This window comes from Leopardus geoffroyi, chromosome A2 (genome assembly GCF_018350155.1).
Source record: "Leopardus geoffroyi isolate Oge1 chromosome A2, O.geoffroyi_Oge1_pat1.0, whole genome shotgun sequence".
NCBI lineage: Eukaryota > Metazoa > Chordata > Mammalia > Carnivora > Felidae > Leopardus > Leopardus geoffroyi.
In genome coordinates this window covers 24,111,433-24,131,609 of record NC_059331.1, presented here as the reverse complement: position 1 = coordinate 24,131,609, position 20,177 = coordinate 24,111,433, and the positions used below count along the sequence as shown (strand labels likewise).

The 20,177-nt window shown below is 39.9% G+C and overlaps 1 protein-coding gene across 16 annotated transcripts in view; it reads left to right on the top strand.

Moving 5' to 3' along the window:
* Nucleotides 1-20,177, top strand: part of ERC2 (ELKS/RAB6-interacting/CAST family member 2) — a 937,892-nt gene that overhangs the window by 563,384 nt on the left and 354,331 nt on the right. For all 16 annotated transcript variants that reach the window (XR_006715875.1, XR_006715877.1, XR_006715878.1 and 13 more), the window contains one exon: nucleotides 10,122-10,282. Coding sequence is in view for 12 of the 16 variants with exons in the window: in XM_045493241.1 (XP_045349197.1) it covers nucleotides 10,122-10,282 (161 nt within the window). In the remaining 4 variants the exon portion in view is untranslated. The remainder of the gene's footprint in view (nucleotides 1-10,121; nucleotides 10,283-20,177) is intronic.

Below are 20,177 nucleotides of genomic sequence, written 5' to 3'. Positions count from 1 at the left end.
AAGTCATACAGCTAGCACATGGCTGGATCCTGATTGGGACCTAAGCCTTCTTGCTTCAGGGTTCATAGTCTTAACCATTAGCTATACTGCTTCCAAGAATGTCTGGGACTGTTAAGGAAAAGACCAGCTCTTTGCCATGCTGCAGAACTGTGCACACATAAAGTAAAGAATGCTTCCCAATTGTTCAAGAAGTACTACACCAAAAAATAAACAGAAACTCATCTACACAGTCTTTTTATCAAGGAGGTTCCACTGAGCCTAGTCCAATCTGGAATGAAGAATTTGCAGGACATTGTAGAGAAACTTTTCTTCATTTGTATTCTAACACTGTTTGATTTAACAGAATCTAAGTCAGATGTATGCATTGTACACATTTCTTCTCTATCCATCTTCTTGTTATGGTGTGAAGTTTTGTTAATAAGCCCGGGAAGAGAAAAGGGAAAAGGGAGAATTTAAAATGCAGTCAAAACCAAAGAGCTTGAACCCAAACACACTCATTTGATGTGGGTGTTTGTTTGCTGCTGAAGGATCAGAGGTGTCACATTTAAGCAAAGCTCCTAGATGCTTTAACTTCAGCAAGGAGGAAACAAATCCCAAACACAATCTTGAGGGTGGCCAGGTCCAGGCAGACAGCAGTCTGAGCATTTTCAGTTTCAACCATTTCCAAAAGGTGTCACTCTAAGGCAGCAGTGGGGAGGTGGGAAGGAGGTGGAGATAGAAATGTCAGATAAGAGTAATTGGAAAAATAAGATTAGGAGCCTCGTTTTAACAGCTCCTTTGCTCACAACATCACTGTCTGAGATGTTCTTGCTGTTGAGGAGAGAGGTTTCAGGTTTATCAGGGTGACCTCTGTGCCCAGAGGAGAGCTGGGCTAGGTCCTGGCTATTCCCACAGGACCAATTCACATTCCAGTTTGGCTATAACCTGGGATATGGGGATTTCATTGGCTCTGTGTTCTGGTGCAAACTGAGAACTACCATCTTCTTGCACTCAGGATGAGTGAAGACAGAAAGCCAGGATGGATGGTGAAGTCTAAGGCCGAAGAGCCTGTGTATTTTTAAAACAGGGTTTAAAAACTTTAAAAATTACAAATCATTAACACAAAATAGACACTAACTCAATACTGACTTACGATTTAAGAAAAAAAATTGTTTTATCAAAATATTTGAAGATCAGTTCTTGCCAAGCAGGCCTCATGAAAAGCATGAGATGTTGCCACGTGTCAGAAAGAGACACACAGAACCCAGAGTGGGGCTCTTGGCAGATAACTGAGAGAAAAGCTGGTTTTCAAATATTTAGTTAAACAACACAAATGTATGTGTAAGTCTAAGTCGACACATGTTAATGATTTAAGGTCTTAAACAGGTTTTTTATTTTATTGTTTTAAGACTCCACTGTTCACTTTAAAAGTTCCGACAGTTTCTCCAGAGCTGGGTGTAAGCACTGGACTCTAGAAATTCATTTAACGGCTTCATTATTCTTTTTTTTTTTTTTTTAACTGTTTATTTATTTTTGAGAAAGAGAGAGAAAGAGAAAGAGAGAGGGAGAGAGAGATAGGGTGCGAGCAGGGGAGGAGCAGAGAGAGAGGGAGACACAGAATCCAATGAGGGTTCCAGGCTCCGAGCTGTCAGCACAGAATCTGACGCGGAGCTCGAACTTGTGAACCATGAAATCATGACTTGAGCTGAAGTTGGACACTTAACCGACTGAGCCAGCCAGGTGCCCCATGGCTTCATTATTCTTAAAGTGTACAGAGTTATGAATTATTTGAATACAATTGAATAGTTCTGGTAATTCAACAATTTTATAATCTGCCACATGGAATGACTAATAAAATCAGAAATGACACACAACTATATAAGTTTTTTTAAATTGGTGTGCCCCTGTGGCCTAGTAGACATCTAGCTTGAAGAAGCCTTTAATTATTATTTTCTAGATTTGTAACACCAAGCTGATATATTTTAAAATGTAATCCTAGCCTTCTAGGTATAGGATCAGAATTTTGGTCTTGACATATTTCGGGACTTTTTAGGAAATTGTTTTAAATTGGAACATCTTGAGACTTGCAAAAGACTTCTGAGGTTGCTGTGAATTCTGTTTTCATCGAAGGTGGCATTTTAGGAATTAAACAGCTTTCTAAAAAAAATGTTTCCCCCAGCAAATATTATGGTCTGGTGAATTACCAATAGATGTACTTCTAAAAGAAGCAAACGCTGTGTTAAGTCGAGACAAATGTGTTGTTTTCCTGCTGGACTTCTCAAAAGCGGTTATTGATTCATAATCACTGTAATTCTCCAAGTAATAATTCCCTAATGAAGAGGACCACAAGGCCCACAGCCTGGGCAACCAGCATTCATTTTTTCCTTCCTCTTCAACAAGCCACTCCCACTCGACTGATTTAGGGAGGCAGACCATGAGGCCTAGGGCAGGATTGGCTCTTGTTTTACTCTTGCTTATCACTCAGTACTTTTCTTTAATAGCTTTTTTTTAAAATCACAATTGTGATTAAATAGTTTTTTCATTTAAGCCTGCCTGCCAAACCAGACCGCTTCTGAGGGGGAGCCTGTCACAAGTGTCCAGCAGAGTGCCTGGCACATAGGAGACATCCAGTGAGGTGGTGGAAGGAAGGAGGGAGTATACATCTTCCAGGTCCCAGGGCAGAGCATGTGGACTACAGAGCAGGACAAAACCCTGGCTTGCTTGTACCCCAGGTCAAAGCTTGGGACACTTTTATTGTGCCATCCTGAAACTCAGGTTTCTGGGTGCTCTTAGTGGCTGCCGGGGTTACAGTGAATGTGGGACCCCCTTGCACTCAAGATCTGGGTAACTGAGCCCTCTCATCTCCATAGCAAAGAGAAGGTGCTTGAGGCAGCAGAGAGCAAGACCTTGAAGGGTGTTTGGTGAGGATGATGGCAAGGGGACCACTGATTTATGGGGTAGGAAAGTATCAGGTTCGGACTTACACTTCATCCATCATTGCACTAAGTGAATCAAAGGAGGGCGTTTCAGAATTATGCCTTTGCATTCCCCTTCCTCCCATTCTGTAGGTATTTATTGAGTATGGATGCTAGTGTTGTGTCAGGGGCTGAAGGCACTTCCAAAGAAGACAGAGATGTGGTCTTTGCCCTCCAGGGGATTATGATCCAGTGGTAGCAATTAAGCATACACATGAAAAGTTGTGCAGAAATGTGAAGTGGTATTTGATTAGGTGGCATAAAGTCAAGTGTCGACAGTAAGAACTGGTATTTGGTACTTGGGTTGGACTAGGGACAATGGTAACTGTCATGTACTGGACATTTCCAGGGTGTCCAACACAGAGGGCTGGATGCTTTATGCTCTTGCCAATCCCGTGCAGTAGTTTCCATCTCCTTCCCATGTTATAGGGGAGGACCTGCAGATTTAGAGAGACGTCAGTAATATCCAGGGTATCTAGACTCGACTGCACTTTGGAATTACTTTGAAATCATCTGCAACTTTAATAAAATGTAAAGCCTGACTCCCATCCTCAAACACTGGGATTTAATTGGTGGAGATGCCACCATGGCATCAGGATTTTTCACATCTTTCCAAAGGATTCTAATGTGCAACAAAGTTTAGGAAGCACCTAGTTAAGATTGGCCTCAGGTTGTAGAGATCCTATTGTGAAACCAAAGCTTTAACCAGGTATGTGCTTTTCAGAGCTCCAGTTTTTAATTGCTGTATCCTGTGAAGTGACAGAACTTAAAAGATGGAAGATTTCAGTAACTGGAGCGGGTCAACATAGGGGAGTCCAGGGGTGTGCATGTGTGCGTGTGCATCTGTGTGTGTGTGTGTGTGTGTTTGTGTGTGTGTGTGTGTATGCGGTTGAGGGTAGGTGACAGGAAGCAAAAACTTTGAACTCAGTAACAATTAAACATAAAATGGGTTGAATCCTTACTAGGCACTGTATTAATAAGAGCTGACATTTCTATGACACCAAGTACTAGGCATTGTTCTTAGGGTATCACAAATGTTAACCCATTGAATCTTTATAAAAGTCCTGTGAGCTAAGGTCTGTTATTACCCTTATATCACAACTGAGGGACCTGAGGCCCACTGAACTTTTATAATTCAGAGTGACACAGATAGTGAGTGGTAAGCTATTTCCTGAATTCTGTTTCATTAACATTACTACCTCTTCTTTTAAGAATGTATTGGTTTCATATTTGCCATTGCCAGTGTCTGCACTAAGAACTTTACATTCATTGCTTCACTTAATACTTGTAGTAACTCTTATGAGAAATAATTTTGTTACAGATGAGAAAACTCAGACCCTTTCCCAAAGTTTTATGACTCATATATGGTAAAACAGTATGTTTAGTACAGTCTGGCTTCATAATCATGCTTTTAATCATTCTCAGTATTTTAAAATACGTTAAACTTTTTTTAAAAATTTGAAATTAAATCCTGAGTGGAATTCTATATATAAAACAAATACAAGTAGAACGACTCCCTGTGAATGTGGGATGGTGGACAAAGATCCCTGCTAATTCACACTCCTCTTCCCATGCCATTGATCTGTTATCAAGCCACAGGTGCCCTTGGGAAACCCTGGGGCTCTAGGGAACACAATTTGAAGGCCACTACTGTGGGTAATTGGGAGCTCCTTGAGATGTTGGAGCCAGGCCAGTGATACTTTTGACAAAATATTGGTGGTTTAGGCATATTGTTTTGGCAGTAGGCATAAGTTGTGACAGTGAGTCCTGTGGGACATCTTTGAATCCCAGACCTAAGGGATCCAGTTAAAAGACACATTCAAACACACACAGTCAAAACAGTTGAAAAAAATCAAAAGGGTAGTCTAATTCTTCAATGTGTGTCTTTGGAAAACATTGAAGGGGCCCCAGGAATAACCCATAGTGACTTTTTCCTCCTTCCCTTTTTCTCTTCTTTGCAATTTCCTTATTTTGCCCTTAAAATAAACTTCTCTCTGTCCCAAGTCTCAAGGATCATTCTTCTTCTTTCCCCTCTGACTTCTTTCTCCCACTTTTTATTACATAGAGCACCGTAGCCTGTGCTTCAAAGTCCTGTACCTTTGTGCTCAGTTTCTCAAGTTTACTTTGCTACCCATTAGCTAATTCCACATCCTAAAATCCAGCAATGGACCTCACTGAGAGATATACTATGATGGGGGAGAAGCTGATCAAGCAAAGCCATGTCTTTATTTAGGGTAGGGGTAGAGACAAAGGCTAGGAACAGACACACATGCACACACACACACACACACACACACACTCACGCAATTATTTTCAACCCCTCCAGAAATGTGGGAGGGGAAGAGGCCTGAGCTTGTGGCATCAAAAGTAATGATAAAAGGAAATGATAGATCCCAGAAGTGTTTCCAAAATAGAGCTATTAAGACTTGATAATAAATGGAAAATAAATGAAGAAAGAGGAGAAAGAAACAAATGTAGTTCTGAGGTCTTAAACATGAGAGACTGAGAAAAAGTTAGGGTGTTGGACTTGTGGGTGTGTTAGGGAGTGGCAGGTTGGGAGGGCAGGAGTGGGTAATAAGGATTTGGTTTAGGCAGGTATGCATGGGTCATGAGTTGGCTTTTGATCATAATGAATCTAAAGTGATGTTAGGACATTCAAATCAAAGTGATCAACAGGTGGTTAGGTATATGTAAAAGAGGTCAAGTGAGTAAAAGATAAAGTTTGGAAAGGTATCTGCATATAGGTGAGAGCTGTGGAGACAGACCTCAATTCTCCTCCTAAGAATCCACATGGGTGAAGAAAATGTCTCTAGTAATGAATAATAAGAGGAAGGATCCAATTATAGACTACAGGAAGATGAAGAATTTACAAAAGAAACATGGGAAGTAGGTTCCCAATCTAAAAGAGAGCTTCAGAGAACCCAAGGGAAGAGTTGGTTTGAAGAAAATGAGGGTGGATATGACCCCTGTGTTTATAAGAGACTATTTAAAAAAAATTTTTTTTAATTTTATTTTTTATTTTTTTTTAATTTATATCCAAATTAGTTAGCATATAGTGAAACAATGATTTCAGGAGTAGATTCCTTAGTGCCCCTTACCCATTTAGTCCATCCCCCCTCCCACAACCCCTCCAGTAACCCTCAGTTTGTTCTCCATATTTATGAGTCTCTTCTGTTTTGTCCCCCTCCCTGTTTTTATGTTATTTTTGTTACCCTTCCCTTATGTTCATCTGTTTTGTCTCTTAAAGTCCTCATATGAGTGAAGTAATATGATTTTTGTCTTTCTCTGACTGATTAATTTTACTTAGCACAATACCCTCCAGTTCCATCCACGTAGTTGCAAATGGCAAGATTTCATTCTTTTTTGATTGCTGAGTAATACTCCATTGTATATGTATACCACATTTTCTTTATCCATTTATCCATCGATGGATGTTTGGGCTCTTTCCATACTTTGGCTGTTGTTGATAGTGCTGCTATAAACATCGGGGTGCATGTGTACCTCCAAAATAGCACCAAAGGTTTCTATCTTGCTTGTATGATGTGGGTTGGCTTTGGGCTTCATTGTGGTTACTCAGGGACTCAGGCTGAAGGAGGCGTCATCTGAAACATGCTTCTATAGTCACAGAGAAAAGGGAAAATTGGGGTTGAGTACTAGCACTTAAATTTTTCCACCTGGAAATGACATTATTTTATTGGCCAAAGACCCACCCCAGTTAAAAGGGAGAGGGGAACATCCCCAAAGGCAAGGGAATTAAAAGCAAAAATGAACTGTTGGGACCTCATGAAGATAAAAAGCTTCTGCACAGCAAAGGAAACAATCAACAAAACTAAAAGGCAACCAACGGAATGGGAAAAGATATTTGCAAATGACATGTTGCACAAAGGGCTAGTATCCAAAATCTATAAAGAGCTCACCAAACTCCACACCTGAAAAACAAATAATCCAGTGAAGAAATGGGCAGAAAACATGAGTAGACACTTCTCTAAAGAAGACATCCAGATGGCCAACAGGCACATGAAAAGATGCTGAACGTCGCTCCTCATCAGGGAAATACAGATCAAAACCACACTCAGATATCACCTCACGCCAGTCAGAGTGGCCAAAATGAACAAATCAGGAGACTATAGATGCTGAAGAGGATGCAGAGAAACAGGAACCCTCTTGCACTGTTGGTGGGAATGCAAGTTGGTGCAGCTGCTCTGGAGAGCAGTGTGGAGGTTCCTCAGAAAATTAAAAATAGACCTACCCTATGACCCAGCAGTAGCACTGCTAGGAATTTACCCAAGGGATACAGGAGTGCTGATGCATAGGGGCACTTCTACCCCAATATTTATAGCAGCACTTTCAACAATAGCCAAATTGTGGAAAAAGCCTAAATATCCATCAACTGATGAATGGATAAAGAAATTGTGGTTTATATACACAATGGAGTACTATGTGGCAATGAGAAAGAATGAAATATGGCCCTTTGTAGCAACGTGGATGGAACTGGAGAGTGTGATGCTAAGTGAAATAAGCCATACAGAGAAAGACAGATACCATATGTTTTCACTCTTATGTGGATCCTGAGAAACTTAACAGAAACCCATTGGGGAGGAGAAGGAAAAAAAAAAAAGAGGTTAGAGTGGGAGAGAGCCAAAGCATAAGAGACTCTTAAAAACTGAGAACAAACTGAGGGTTGATGGGGGGTGGGAGGGAGGGGAGGGTGGGTGATGGGTATTGAGGAGGGCATCTTTTGGAATGAGCACTGGGTGTTGTATGGAAACCAATTTGACAATAAATTTCATATATTAAAAAAAATTAAATTAAAAAAAAAGGGAGAGGGGAGTGTGGCCCTACCATGTGCCCCAAAGAAGGAGAACTGGAATATGTGAGCCACAACAGAGAAAATATTTCTTTCTTTTTAAAGCTCCCGCTGTGGTAGCAAGGGAAATAGTTTGCAGAACTCCAGGCATTTAGCAGAGGAGGTATCATGGGCATCACCTAGGAAGCTGCAGCTCAAAGAATCAAGTGGTCATTTGTACAGAATTACAGGGAGAAACAGTGTCTGTGTGAAGACTAGAACTATGTATCTGATGCCAGTAGCCCCAATGGTCCTCAGTGTGCCATGCTCACTGGCCTGGGGTATGTGAATTTGGAGGAGTGGGAAACCTTGGCCTGGGAAACTGTTGGAGACTCTGGTGCAAGCTGTTGAGAATAGGAGTCTCACCTCACACTAGGAGTTATTGATGCTGGAAGCCAATGGCATCTCCATCAGTAAAAACGCTGGACTGCATCTCTTAGGTGCCCATGTTTCTCTATGTGGTTATTGCTGAAATGGCCAGGGAAGTCTGCAAGTCATTACTTTAAGGTGTAATTTGTTACAATTGGGTTAATATAAAACTAGCTGGGGCTGGCCCCAAATAGTACAGTAGCAGGTGAACTAAGAACTGGGAAACCCAGTTGAGTAGCTCTGTGTCTATGGATTGCAGACAGGTCAGCTTCAACTTCATGAGAGAGAGATTTAGCAAGTGAGAATCCTGGATACTCTCCCTGTTCTCTGGGATCAATAGTGCATTTGAATAGAGAGCGATTTATGAAAGGAAACAGGGACATGAAGACACAGGCCATCCCATAGAGGGTTAGACAGACTGAATCTTTGTTGGTACTTGGAATGACCATAATTCTGATATTTTTTTACACTGCTATCAAAAATGGGGGTGGAGGGAAAGGAGGAAAAAACCTGCTTCAGTCTCACCAAGCACTTCTTGATAGAAGGGCTGCTAGTCATATTTATAATATTCTATAAATTTATATGAGAAACAAATTATGATTGATTTTTAAATTTTGTATGTTTCTAAAGTTAAATAATAATACTATTTATTCTACAATTAAGCAGGTGTAGTTCTGGGACTTTCATGGTTAATCCTCATATTCCTTGCTTTTTAAACTCTTTTTGGTTTTGGCTTTGATTTATATTCTATGGTTATCAAATTCCTCTTTTTATCAGGGAAAATGGAGGGTTTTCTGAATCTTAAAAGCATGTGATTTACCTTGGATGTGAACTATAATGCTTATTCTGAGTAAATTCCATGTAAAACTGAAGAAATTGTGTAGAAAGTCTTTATGAATTGGAACTTAACATGTCATTGACACATTTTGAAGGGCTTTCTGTTGACTTTAGTGATGGATGATCCCATTCTGCCAAGTTCAGCTGGAAGGAGGGTGGCTTAGAAACCCAAACATCAACTCTGGAATCTAGAAACTTCCTGGAACCATGGTTTTAAATCAGCAGGGTGGATGCGGCATGCATCTGTGCAAGGGATGGCATTTCACTGGCTTGCTCCACGGAAGTCTCTGGTGCAGAACCATAAACACCAGCCCTTTTTGTTGTGTGTTGGCTTTTAAAAGCCCCCAATGGTTTGGGGAGGATAAAGCCTTGCCTTGGGGCTCCCTGGTCCAATTTTTTGGGACCTGGCTAAAAATCCTGGATATTTGATAGTCTGGCTTATTTCTATGGTGTATTAGCACCCTATAAAAGTTACATGTCATTTATTTCAAGTTTAGAACCCTCTCAAACTTCAGGGGCAAATCAAACTTGAACCTTTTGTGGCTGGAATTCTGTTTACCTTTGGCCAAACCTTGCTTCCTGAAAGTGAGGCAGGGATGTGAGGTGAGAGGGGGCTTCTGAGGCCCCTTGGACATCAAATCGCTTTTGCCAAACAAGGTTTTGATAGGTTAAAACATGAATGAATCTGAAACACGTAGATTAACTTCCTGTCAGAATACTCTGGGGCCTACACACAAAAGTATATTGTGCTGGGCAAATGCATTTTGAGTGTTGCCTTCCGCCAACTGTGAGGCAGTATCTGAGACTTTTGCCAAACACAGGTTGAAAATGGGTCAAGCCAGTTGCCTTCTACTTCTAATAAATATATTAAATAGTTTCTATAAAGGTTATTGGACAATCCAATTGAAAGAGGACCTTGGAGAAATTTGCATATTTCTTGTGTTTGAAACATTTATTTTCAACCAGTGACAAAGAAAGAATGGGCTCTAAGTTACAGTACCTGTTCAAGAATGGCTATGATTCCTTTGTGTGTGTTGTCAGAATACAGACTTTCAAAGAAGGCCTTGTGCTTGAATGAAGGAGAAATAATGCACCATGTTCCCTGTACCTTTCAGATAGAGGAACTGATGAATGCATTGGAGAAGACCAGACAGGAACTAGATGCCACCAAGGCACGCCTAGCCTCTACACAGCAGTCCCTGGCTGAAAAAGAAGCCCATTTGGCTAACCTCCGAATAGAAAGGAGAAAACAACTGGAGGAGATCCTGGAGATGAAGTGAGTACCCATTTTTGTTTTCCTACATTCTCTTTCCTAACTTTTCTTTCGGGATGGGGAAGGGAAGGCTAGAGAAGACGAAGAGAGCTTGAAGAAAGAATAATTTAGCCAACACTTGACTATTCATTTCTGTAACCATGCTTCTTATTCTTTCAATATAGCTTCCATGTCCCAATTTGCACATTCTTCATATTTGTTATTCAAAAAAAGTCCAGCACTGCATTTTGTGTGTCTGTTTTTTGTGGACTGCGCTGTTATTCTTAGATTTGTCTCAAAGGTTTGAGCTGGCTAAGAGACAGAGGCCTCGTTAAGCACAATAGTAATTTGAGTGCTGCTCAAAGTTAATTGGAAACCTTTCTGAGGAGGTATTTCCTAATTGTGACTATAACTTTGCTAATTATATTCTTTTCACATGTGTACAATGCATAGCTTGTGTTGGCTTTCATAGAGTCTCAAGGTTGGCACCTCTTTGTTTAGAAAGCAAGGACTCTGATTTGCTGGGCTGATAAAAACACACTTGGAAATCCCCCTGCTACTTCCTCCTCCTCACCCGAGGGTAGGGTAGGTAAGGGGTGGGGGAGACTGGAACCAATCTTTCTTTGATTTAATCAATAAAGTGTGGCCTCCTGCTGGGCAGTGATCCTTCCTGTGGGCCTATGACACACCCATCTCTACCTAGCTCTTATTTCATTCTTACAATGAAATAATATCACCATGGAAGAACAGAGGAAAGAAAATTACTCAAAGGTTTTAGAAATAATCACTTGCTCTGGATCTGTTCCTAAAGAAGTAGGCAAGAAGCAGCATCTCTCTATAGGTTAAGATGAAATGATCACTAAGATATAATTTAAATTTAACTTCCTTCCACAGTAAGGGAAACATACATAATTATGGCATCTTAAGCCTGTAACATAGACTTTGAAATTGGTGGCTAGGTATAGAAGCATGACCTTATCCTGACCCCACAAGTCTTACACATGGTTAACATTAAACACAGAAAGCTTAGATCATGGAAAATATGGAATGAAATATTTTGAAGGATTTAATAATGAGGACAAAACTTTTATTCCTTGTCAACTACCTCAGTTTCTCCCAAGACCAAAGAATAAGTAGTTTTTTTCCTGTATAAACCCACCTTTTTCCTAATAAAGTAATATGTAATAAAAATAGATATTATTATCCTCAGTTTAGAAGTAAGGGAACTGATATTTAGCGAGATTTCAAGTAATTTGCTTAAGGCCATCTGGCCAGGATTAAAACCAAAATCTTCTACCTCAGGTTCCCTTTCTACTATCTTATTTTCTCATGCAGCTTATGTGAATTCCACCAAGCCTGGAACTTTCATCAGTTTGAGTCACTGTGGTTATCATACTGCCTAGAACAGTTCCTAGCATATGGTAAATGCTCAGTAATTGTTTATTGAATGAGTGAATAGATTAAAAGTGAAAAGTGGATTTTACATAGCTAAGAAGAAAAGTATTTTAAACATCTGTGACATTACTGGCTTGATCAATAATTTATTAACAATAACAGTACATTGATACCATCAGCCTTTATTCTTTTCCATTCACCAGTCCCACTTTCTGCCTCCTTGTATGTTGTGATGTATAAAGTTCAGCCTAGATTCTCTCATTGTTCTCCAGCTATTCTCAGATTAACTCTGTATCTCCTGGAGTGATTTATTATGCCTTTTGAATGAGACTTCCATTACTTCCTGTTTATAAAAAGGACTTATACTTTCAACGTTTCCAGAGAACAAATAATGGTGAAGCATCTTGGTTTGGCAATCATCAGACCTAGGTTGGAATCCTGTAGCTTCCACTTGGCGGCTGTATGGTTTAGGGGAAATGACCTTAACATTGCTGACCCTTCTGTTTCCTCCCATAATGACTTTCATGGAGTGGTTGAGAGGAGAGGCACTCAGGAGGGCTTGGCACATGGAAAATGATATATGTGTATAAATGACGCTATCAGCCAATGAAAATATGTCATTTGTTTAGTATACTTTGTGAAGAGTATCATTTATCTAAAATTTGGATTTATTTTTCTTAAACATATAAACCTTTTCCATGTGTATGTTTTCCCACTTAATTTCATGATTTCAGATAGCACCTAACTAAGACCTCTTTTGGTGAATTGCCACATTATTGCTCAAGTGCTTAATCTTCTGCCACTGCAAAATAAATACAGAATTCCTCTGTTAATTCCTTTGGTAAAAGTAACAAAGCCCTGCTTCATTAAGTCCAATATGGACCCTATTCACTATTTAACTGGCCCAGAAGCCCCACTTATGGGCTCTGTCCCGGGACTGTGGGGACACAGATACAGGGTAGTTATATTGACCAACAACTCCAACTAGATTCATGAGCCTCCTGGGCTATTCAAGGCAACCAACTGGTTTGACCAATCTTGACTTTTTAAGCTGAGGTGACATGTTGGTTACTTGACATTAACTGAGTCAATGTAAGTTAGTGGAAACAAAAAGTTGGGTATACTGTCACTCTGTGTCAAGCATTGTTGGTTTTCTTTCAACTGGCAGGCATCATGTAAACAACTTTAGGTGAAGTATAACCATTTCCAAACCCTGGTTGGGAAGAGAGAGGCTATATGGTGTTAGAGGACAGAGAGGTAGGGCTGTGAGTCAAGAGAAAGGAGATGAGCTCTATTAGCTCATCCATAACATTGTGAGATCACTCTCTGGTTACCTCAGTTTTGTCTTCAGTAACATAGAGGTGATAATAACAGCTTTGCCTACTCTATAGAATTGTTGTGCAGACAGGATTTTTTTAAAAAAAGTACTGAAAGGAATATAAACCAGCATATGTGAAAGTGCTTTGAAACATAAAAGGGGCTTTTGAAATGAAAGGTGGTGTCTGTTAAATTCGTTGTAAAATCAAATGGCACAGAGTTTTAAAATTGGAAAGCAGCTGGGTCCAACCTCCCAGTGTGCATAAACCAGACTCCTGTCCACATAATCACTAATAGGGCATTCACCAGTCCCTGGTGAACACCATTTTCATTGGAAGCCATGAGCACATGTAGGTACCTCACTGGTTCTTATATGGAACTGAAATGGCTTTCCATGGAATCTTCCCACTTGGTTTGGTTTTTGTTCAGAGCTACACAGAATTCACCTAAGCCCCATACATAGCAGAGACAGCATTTTAGATGTTTCTTCTGGTAGTAGGATTCATTTTAGAAAAGAAAAATAAAGAAATATGAAGACAAAATAAAAAACAAAATCACCCATGATCCTACCATGCGGAGACAGACGCTGTGGCATTTGGTGTATCTTTACTTTTTAACAGAATTCAATTGTAATCTCATATTTTGTAAATCCTGCTTCTTTTGCTTACTGAGTGGTGAACAGCCTCTGTGTCACCTAGAATTGTATTATTTTTAATTACTTAATATATTGTCACATAGGTTCACTTCTTTATTGGACATTTACCTTGGTTCCAATGTTTTGTCAATATAAAGAATGTTTTGTTTTGTTTTGTTTTTAATTTTTTTTAATGTTTATTCATTTTTGAGAGACAGAGTGCAAGTGAGGGAGGGTCAGAAAGACAGGGAGACACAGAGTCCGAAGCAGGCTCCAGGCTCTGAGCTGTCAGCACAGAGCCCGATGTGGGGCTTGAACTCATGAGCTGCGAGATCATGACCTGAACCAAAGTCTGACGCTCAACCAACTGAGCCACCCAGGAACCCCATAAAGAATGTTTTGATAAGTATTCTGCTCTTTTGTTTTGTTAACCTATTTTTAAGTAATTGTAGATTTGTATGCTGTTATAAGAAATCATTTTCCTCAGTGGTAACATCTTGCATAATTATAGCATAATATCACACCAGGAAATACAATTTACCAACTTTATTAAGATTTCTCTGGTTTTACATGCACTCGTGTGTGTGTGTATCTAGTTATATGCAATTTCAACGTGGATATAAATTTGTGTAGTCACTGTCACAGTCAAGATATAGAACTGTTCTATCATTGCAAAGATCCCTACCTTTTGATAGCTACACCCAGCTGTTTCATTTTTAAACAGGGTTTTGTTTTGTGTTATATAATTTTGGGACATGTGCCATACTGGTCTACATTTTTTCCCTCCCATTCTTCTTGGGCAGGGCAGGGGATTATCTTCCTAGTTTAAATTCAGACCAAAATTTAGAATGAGAAAACATTGCTTGATTCCTCTAATTTGAAGATTCTCATCAGTTGGTTTTATTTTATTTATAGTGGAATTTCTTTTTCATATTGGATATCTAGAACCTGTCATGTGGTAGGCATTTCATCAACTTTTGAGGATGAAAGGATGAATTAGCTCAAAAATTCATAAATATTCATTGAGCACCTACTATGTGGCAGGTACTATTCTAGGTGAACAAACAGAAAAATGTTTTACCTGATGAAGCTTACATTTTAGTGAAATGAATGAAGGAGATGAACAAACTCATAAATAAGCAAATAAATGAATAAATACATGAATAAAGTAGTTTCTTCTGTAAGAAATTTGGGATATCCTTAGAAAGCTATTTCCAAAGGTAAGGACCCTCATAGCTCTTTGGGGTAAAGATGGACATAGAAAATGCAGTGTACCTTCCTGTAGCCTGAGAACCCTTTTAGGAACCAAGGTCAGAGGAGAGCCTTTGACTATATTTCATGTACGATTCTTTCCCCCCACCTCCAACACTTCCCCATTTAGTTTGCTTTTTATTGGTTACTATTCTAACTGCCAGTCATTATTCCCATACTGGAAGGAACTAACAGTCCCCAACACTGTATCTTAATAGAAGAACACAATATTCCCTTTCCCTTGTGTGTAAGATTATTCTTTTACTTAAAAAATATCTAAAACCTCTTGCTAAAACATTTCCTAATGTTTCATCTTCGTTCAGTTTACTCCTATTTAAAAGGAATTTTATTAAAATAATATTAAGAACATCATTCTATATGTTTGGTTTTATTAATGCTGGTTAATAAGCTTACATTTCAGTAACCAAAGCTCAATTATTTAATTTGTGACAGGTGAATTTGATATCTGTAGCTAAAAGGAATTGAAGGCCATGAGATACGTACATAAAATCTATCTGTGTGTGCTTGCTCAGACTATTCCAACTAGCATTGTAATTTAATAGGTAGACAGGCAGGCTGACTGATATGTTGCATTTAATGTTAAATAATGAATGAATAAGGGTTTTGAGAGCTGGTTAATAGTTGCATGATTTGAAGTGTGTATTTTAGACTTCCTGTGGTGATTTCTGGTGCTTATGTCATGAAAAGATTTTAGGGAAACTTCTACATTTTAAACTCATCTGATGACATTGTAAGATCCATCTTAATTTACTGGGTATTGTTGCATTTTAGATATCTTCTCTAGATAGCCCGAAAGCCTTTGTATACATTGAGCTATTTTAGGAAATTTACTGTGAGGTAAGGCAGCAGCTTATTCCAAGGCATTATCCTGTTGGCCTCTTTGATCTGGGATCCCTTTTGAGAGAGCCACTCATTAGGTAAGTACCCTTCAAAGGAGAGGCAGGGTGCAGAAAATGATAAAAATCAATTTATTCTTTACTTCATGTCAGCATGAGAAAAGACAAATCACATTTCTTTAGGGAGGAATCCTAAGTGCCTGGCAATTTGGACAGGATAAATGAAGCCTGGGAGAGGAGTTTTGAAGGCATCCGTTACTTAAAATTGATAAACTCAGTTACAATATCTTACGGAGATGTTAGGGGGATTGAATGAAATTATACATTTATGAGAAAGTGATTTTTAAGCAGTAAAGGTCATATATGTATGTGTGTATGTATATATGTATGTGTGTGTATAATGTTATGTTGCATATTAATATGTTAAACACATAGTTTACATACATTGATCCTATCTTCAGATTCCAGTTAGCCTTATGCTGTCAACAATGTTTTTTTTTTTTTGTTTTGGCTACAATGCCATCTTTTCTCTATCCAGTAGTTTGTTTAGAAAAACTTTGACATGTCCCCTTTAAAAAATATTAAATACTGTGGTAACATGTTGTAGAATGTCCCAGTTTGTCTGGTTGTTTGTATTTACCACCTGCTCAGTTTGAAAAGTAAATTGAGCCAGGCAGAACACCAATGAAGCTTGTCATAGCTTTCTAGGTTACCTGCAATGATTGAGGACAGGTGGTGGACACAGAGGGGAAATAAATGTCATGATTGTCATCCATGGAAATGTCATTCAACATTGATTGTGGTTTGAGCTGCAGGCAGTCACATAAATGCATAATGGCTTATCACTCATGATTTCTGTTTCTCTTGTAACCCTGAAGTTGGTGGCTTAGAGTCTTTAGTGGAAGAGAAAAGTCCTGCTGTACACAAAGCTTATAGAGGGTAGTAAAACTTAACTACAAAGACAATAACTTTAGAATAGTAGAATGGTCTAATTAACTTTAAATGCAAGGAACAGAAAATCTCACATTCCAGAAGCTCATACAAGTAGCTGTGTAGTCTCTGGGGACCTCCACTCCTTCCATCTTGATGCTTTGCCATTCTCAGCGTATGGCTTCCACCCCGGATGCAAGATTTTTATCCCAGCTCCAACCACCCCATCCACATTCCAGTTAGCAGAAAGGAGAAACGAACCCCCCTACCCTTTAAGGCGCACATACTATCCATTGACACCTCAGTCATTACCAGTTTATTCAGTAAGCATCCACTATGTACAAGGACTCTCCTGTGCCTTAGGCAGCGATCTAAGCACTGTTCTAAGTGAACAGAGGACACAAATCCCTCCATTGTGTACATTCTAAGTAGGTGCAAGAACTAGTGCAGAGGCAGCAGTCAGGTGGCCAGCGCTGAAATCACATGGTCACACTTGGCTACAAGGCAAGCCAAAAAATGAAGCCTTCAGCTGGGTGGTTCTATGTCCAGTTAACATTCAGGGAAGCTAGTACCAACGGAAGAAGGAAATAAATTGGCAGCAATTAGCAGTCTTTGCCAAAATAAAGTATGAAAAAAATATGTCAATTTGTATGTTATCTCACTAAGCATATACAAACAGTGTTGCAATTACACCTTTAGAAATTGTCTAACAGAGGGGCGCCTGGGTGGCTCAGTCGGTCAAGTGTCTGACTTCGGCTCAGGTCATGATCTCACAGTCTGTGAGTTCGAGCCCCGCATCAGGCTCTGGGCTGACAGCTCGGAGCCTGGAGCCTGCTTCAGATTCTGTGTCTCCCTGTCTCTCTGCCCCCTCCCCTGCTCATGCTCTGTCTCTGTCTCAAAAAAAAAAAAAAAAAAAAAAAACCCAAAAAACATTAAAAGAAATTGTCTAGCAGACATTTAGTCATATGGATGCATGTCTAGTATTATATGAGTTTATTTCTGGGTACCAATGGTGGTAAACTATGGGGGAGACATATGAGTAACCAGTTCAGGAATACCTGACAAATCTTGTCATAGCTGGGACAGTTGATGAGTGAAGGGTGTTAGGTCTAGAGAAGGCCAAGAAGCAGATGCTTCCTTCAGCTATTAAAGAGGTGACATATAATAAAAGAAGTAGGCTTGATTTATGTTGCCTCAGAAGATTGTGCTGGAGCTGGGGTGTAGAATTTAAGAGGTGGAAGACTTTCCTTCAGTGCTTTGTAGAACTTTGCAGTGGTAGGAACTCTGCAGCCTTTTGAGGTAGCTCCCAAGGTAGGTCTGAAATTCCTGTGGGAGCAAAAAATACCTGTTCTGGGTGTTATGAAAAGAATTTCCATCTCCAGGGAGGGGGCAGCAGGGTGATCACAGCCCTTCCAATGGGAATTCTATCCATAACTTCATTAAATAAATGACCTGAAACATGGGTAATATTTAGGAGATGCCAAAATCTTCTTTGTTCTTCCCTTGAGGAGCTTTGTTTAAATGTAGAAACTTGCCAAAAGCCAAAAAATGACTGCTTGGTTTAGGACACAGCCTTCTCTAATAGGGCCACAATAGAATTTTTCTAGATTTTTGTACACTGTGTTATTTTTCATAATACGCTTTAATAATTTTTTATTTAATGTTTATTTGTTTTGAGAGAGAGAGAGATAGAGTGTGAGCAGGGGAGAGGCAGAGAGAGGGGAAGACACAGAATCCGAAGCAGGCTCCAGGCTCTGACCTGTCAGCACAGAGCCCAACGCGGGGCTAGAACTCATGAGCTGTGAGATCATGACCTGAGCCGAAGTCGGGTGCTCAACCAACTGAGCCACCCAGGTGTCCCTTTCATAATACTCTTTAGATGTAAAATGTACTAGCCACACAGAAGCATGTTTCACAAAGCATTATAGGGAAAGAATCCCTGGTTACATTGCATGTCAGGTAGAATCAAGAGCCCTTCACTCTCCCTGCCTTGAGGAATGTACTATCTCTGATTCACATGCCTTCAGAGAATTAAACTGTCCCAGGCATATATATTATTCAGTGCAGTCAAGACTTTGGGTGATGAAATTACTATTACCAGTGAACTTTTCTAAAGTGTTTATTACATGTCAGGCAGGGCCACATTTCTGCGACCTCCTGTGAGCTGGGGAGCATTATTATCCCTATGTAGATGCAGAAACTGAGGCCCATATGCCTGCAACTCAAAGGTAAGTCTGTTTAATAGTATAGTCCGTGATCATAACCACTGAGCACACTGTCTCTGAATGAAGAACTCAGATGTCATTGTGAGAAGTTTAAGTGTGGGAATGGCAGGACTAGTTTTGATTAAATAGTAGAAGGCAGTGAGCAGATAGGTGCTTCTTCCAACTTGCCTCTCTAGGGAGTAGGACAGCAGGTTAGGGTGATGCTGGGAGGGAGGGGGCAAGGAGAGAGCTACTTAGAAGAGGACTTTGAAGTCAGCTTCCTTATCTTAAAACAAAATAAGGGACATACTGTCTTCTCTCCAAAAATATACACTATACGTATAGTTTTAATAGTGCAAAATGTCAGTCAAAAGGGCCCTTGGCCTGGTGGTTTTTAATGGAAATACAAACATTTTCTCAGCTAAAGCAGTATAATCTTTCAGCTTAAATAATCATAATGAGCAGTTAAATAATCTAAATGCTTGTGAATTGTGGAGCTTAAATAATTCCAGCCACTATACTTCATGTTGTCTCCAACCTCACAGGAGCTCCATGGGGGCTTGGGAAGGTCAACCATTAAGATGGGGAAAGAGAAATGTACAGGCCTTCCAACCTCATAAAGCACGGCAAGTCAAAGGGGACAGTTGTGGTCCTTCTCCCAATCCAAGAGCAACATCCTGTTGGAGGAATTTTTTTAAGTGATCTAATGCTTCATCTAATGCTGTCGGTTGGGGGGATGGGGAATGCTGCCAGGGTTAGCCTCAGGAGGCAATGGGTGGGGCAGCTGCATCACACAAAGAGAAACCAGAGGCCAGACAGTACACCCAAGGTCATACTCAAGTCCTGAAACAAGAATTCTCTGGTCCAGTGAGCAGGGCTCTTGGGACTTGAGTTCACAGCCTGAATCTGCCACTTACAGCTGAGTGAGCTGAGGCAGCCTGACCCAATCTCTCCAACTGTGAACAGGGTTTTGGACTCAGATGAACACATTAATAGTTTGTGATTATTTAAACAGTGGGTTTCACTATGGGGTCGATGTTGCTCTCTTTGTTTGGCAAAGTCTGGAGACATTTTTGGTTGTCACAACCAGAGGGAGTTGTTCCTGGCATCCAGTGAGTAGAGACAAGGGATGCTCTAAACATCCTAGAGTGCACAGGACAGCCTCTCCAACGTTAAAGAATGATCCAACTCCAAACTCCAGTAGTGGACATTAAGAAACCCATAACTAGCCTCCCTCTTTAAAAACTGGTGTTTAAGTTTGGGAAGAGAGAAAAGCTTTGTAGGGTCTCTCTCTGATTTAATTTGACTTATTTTCAAAGGGGACTCACGTA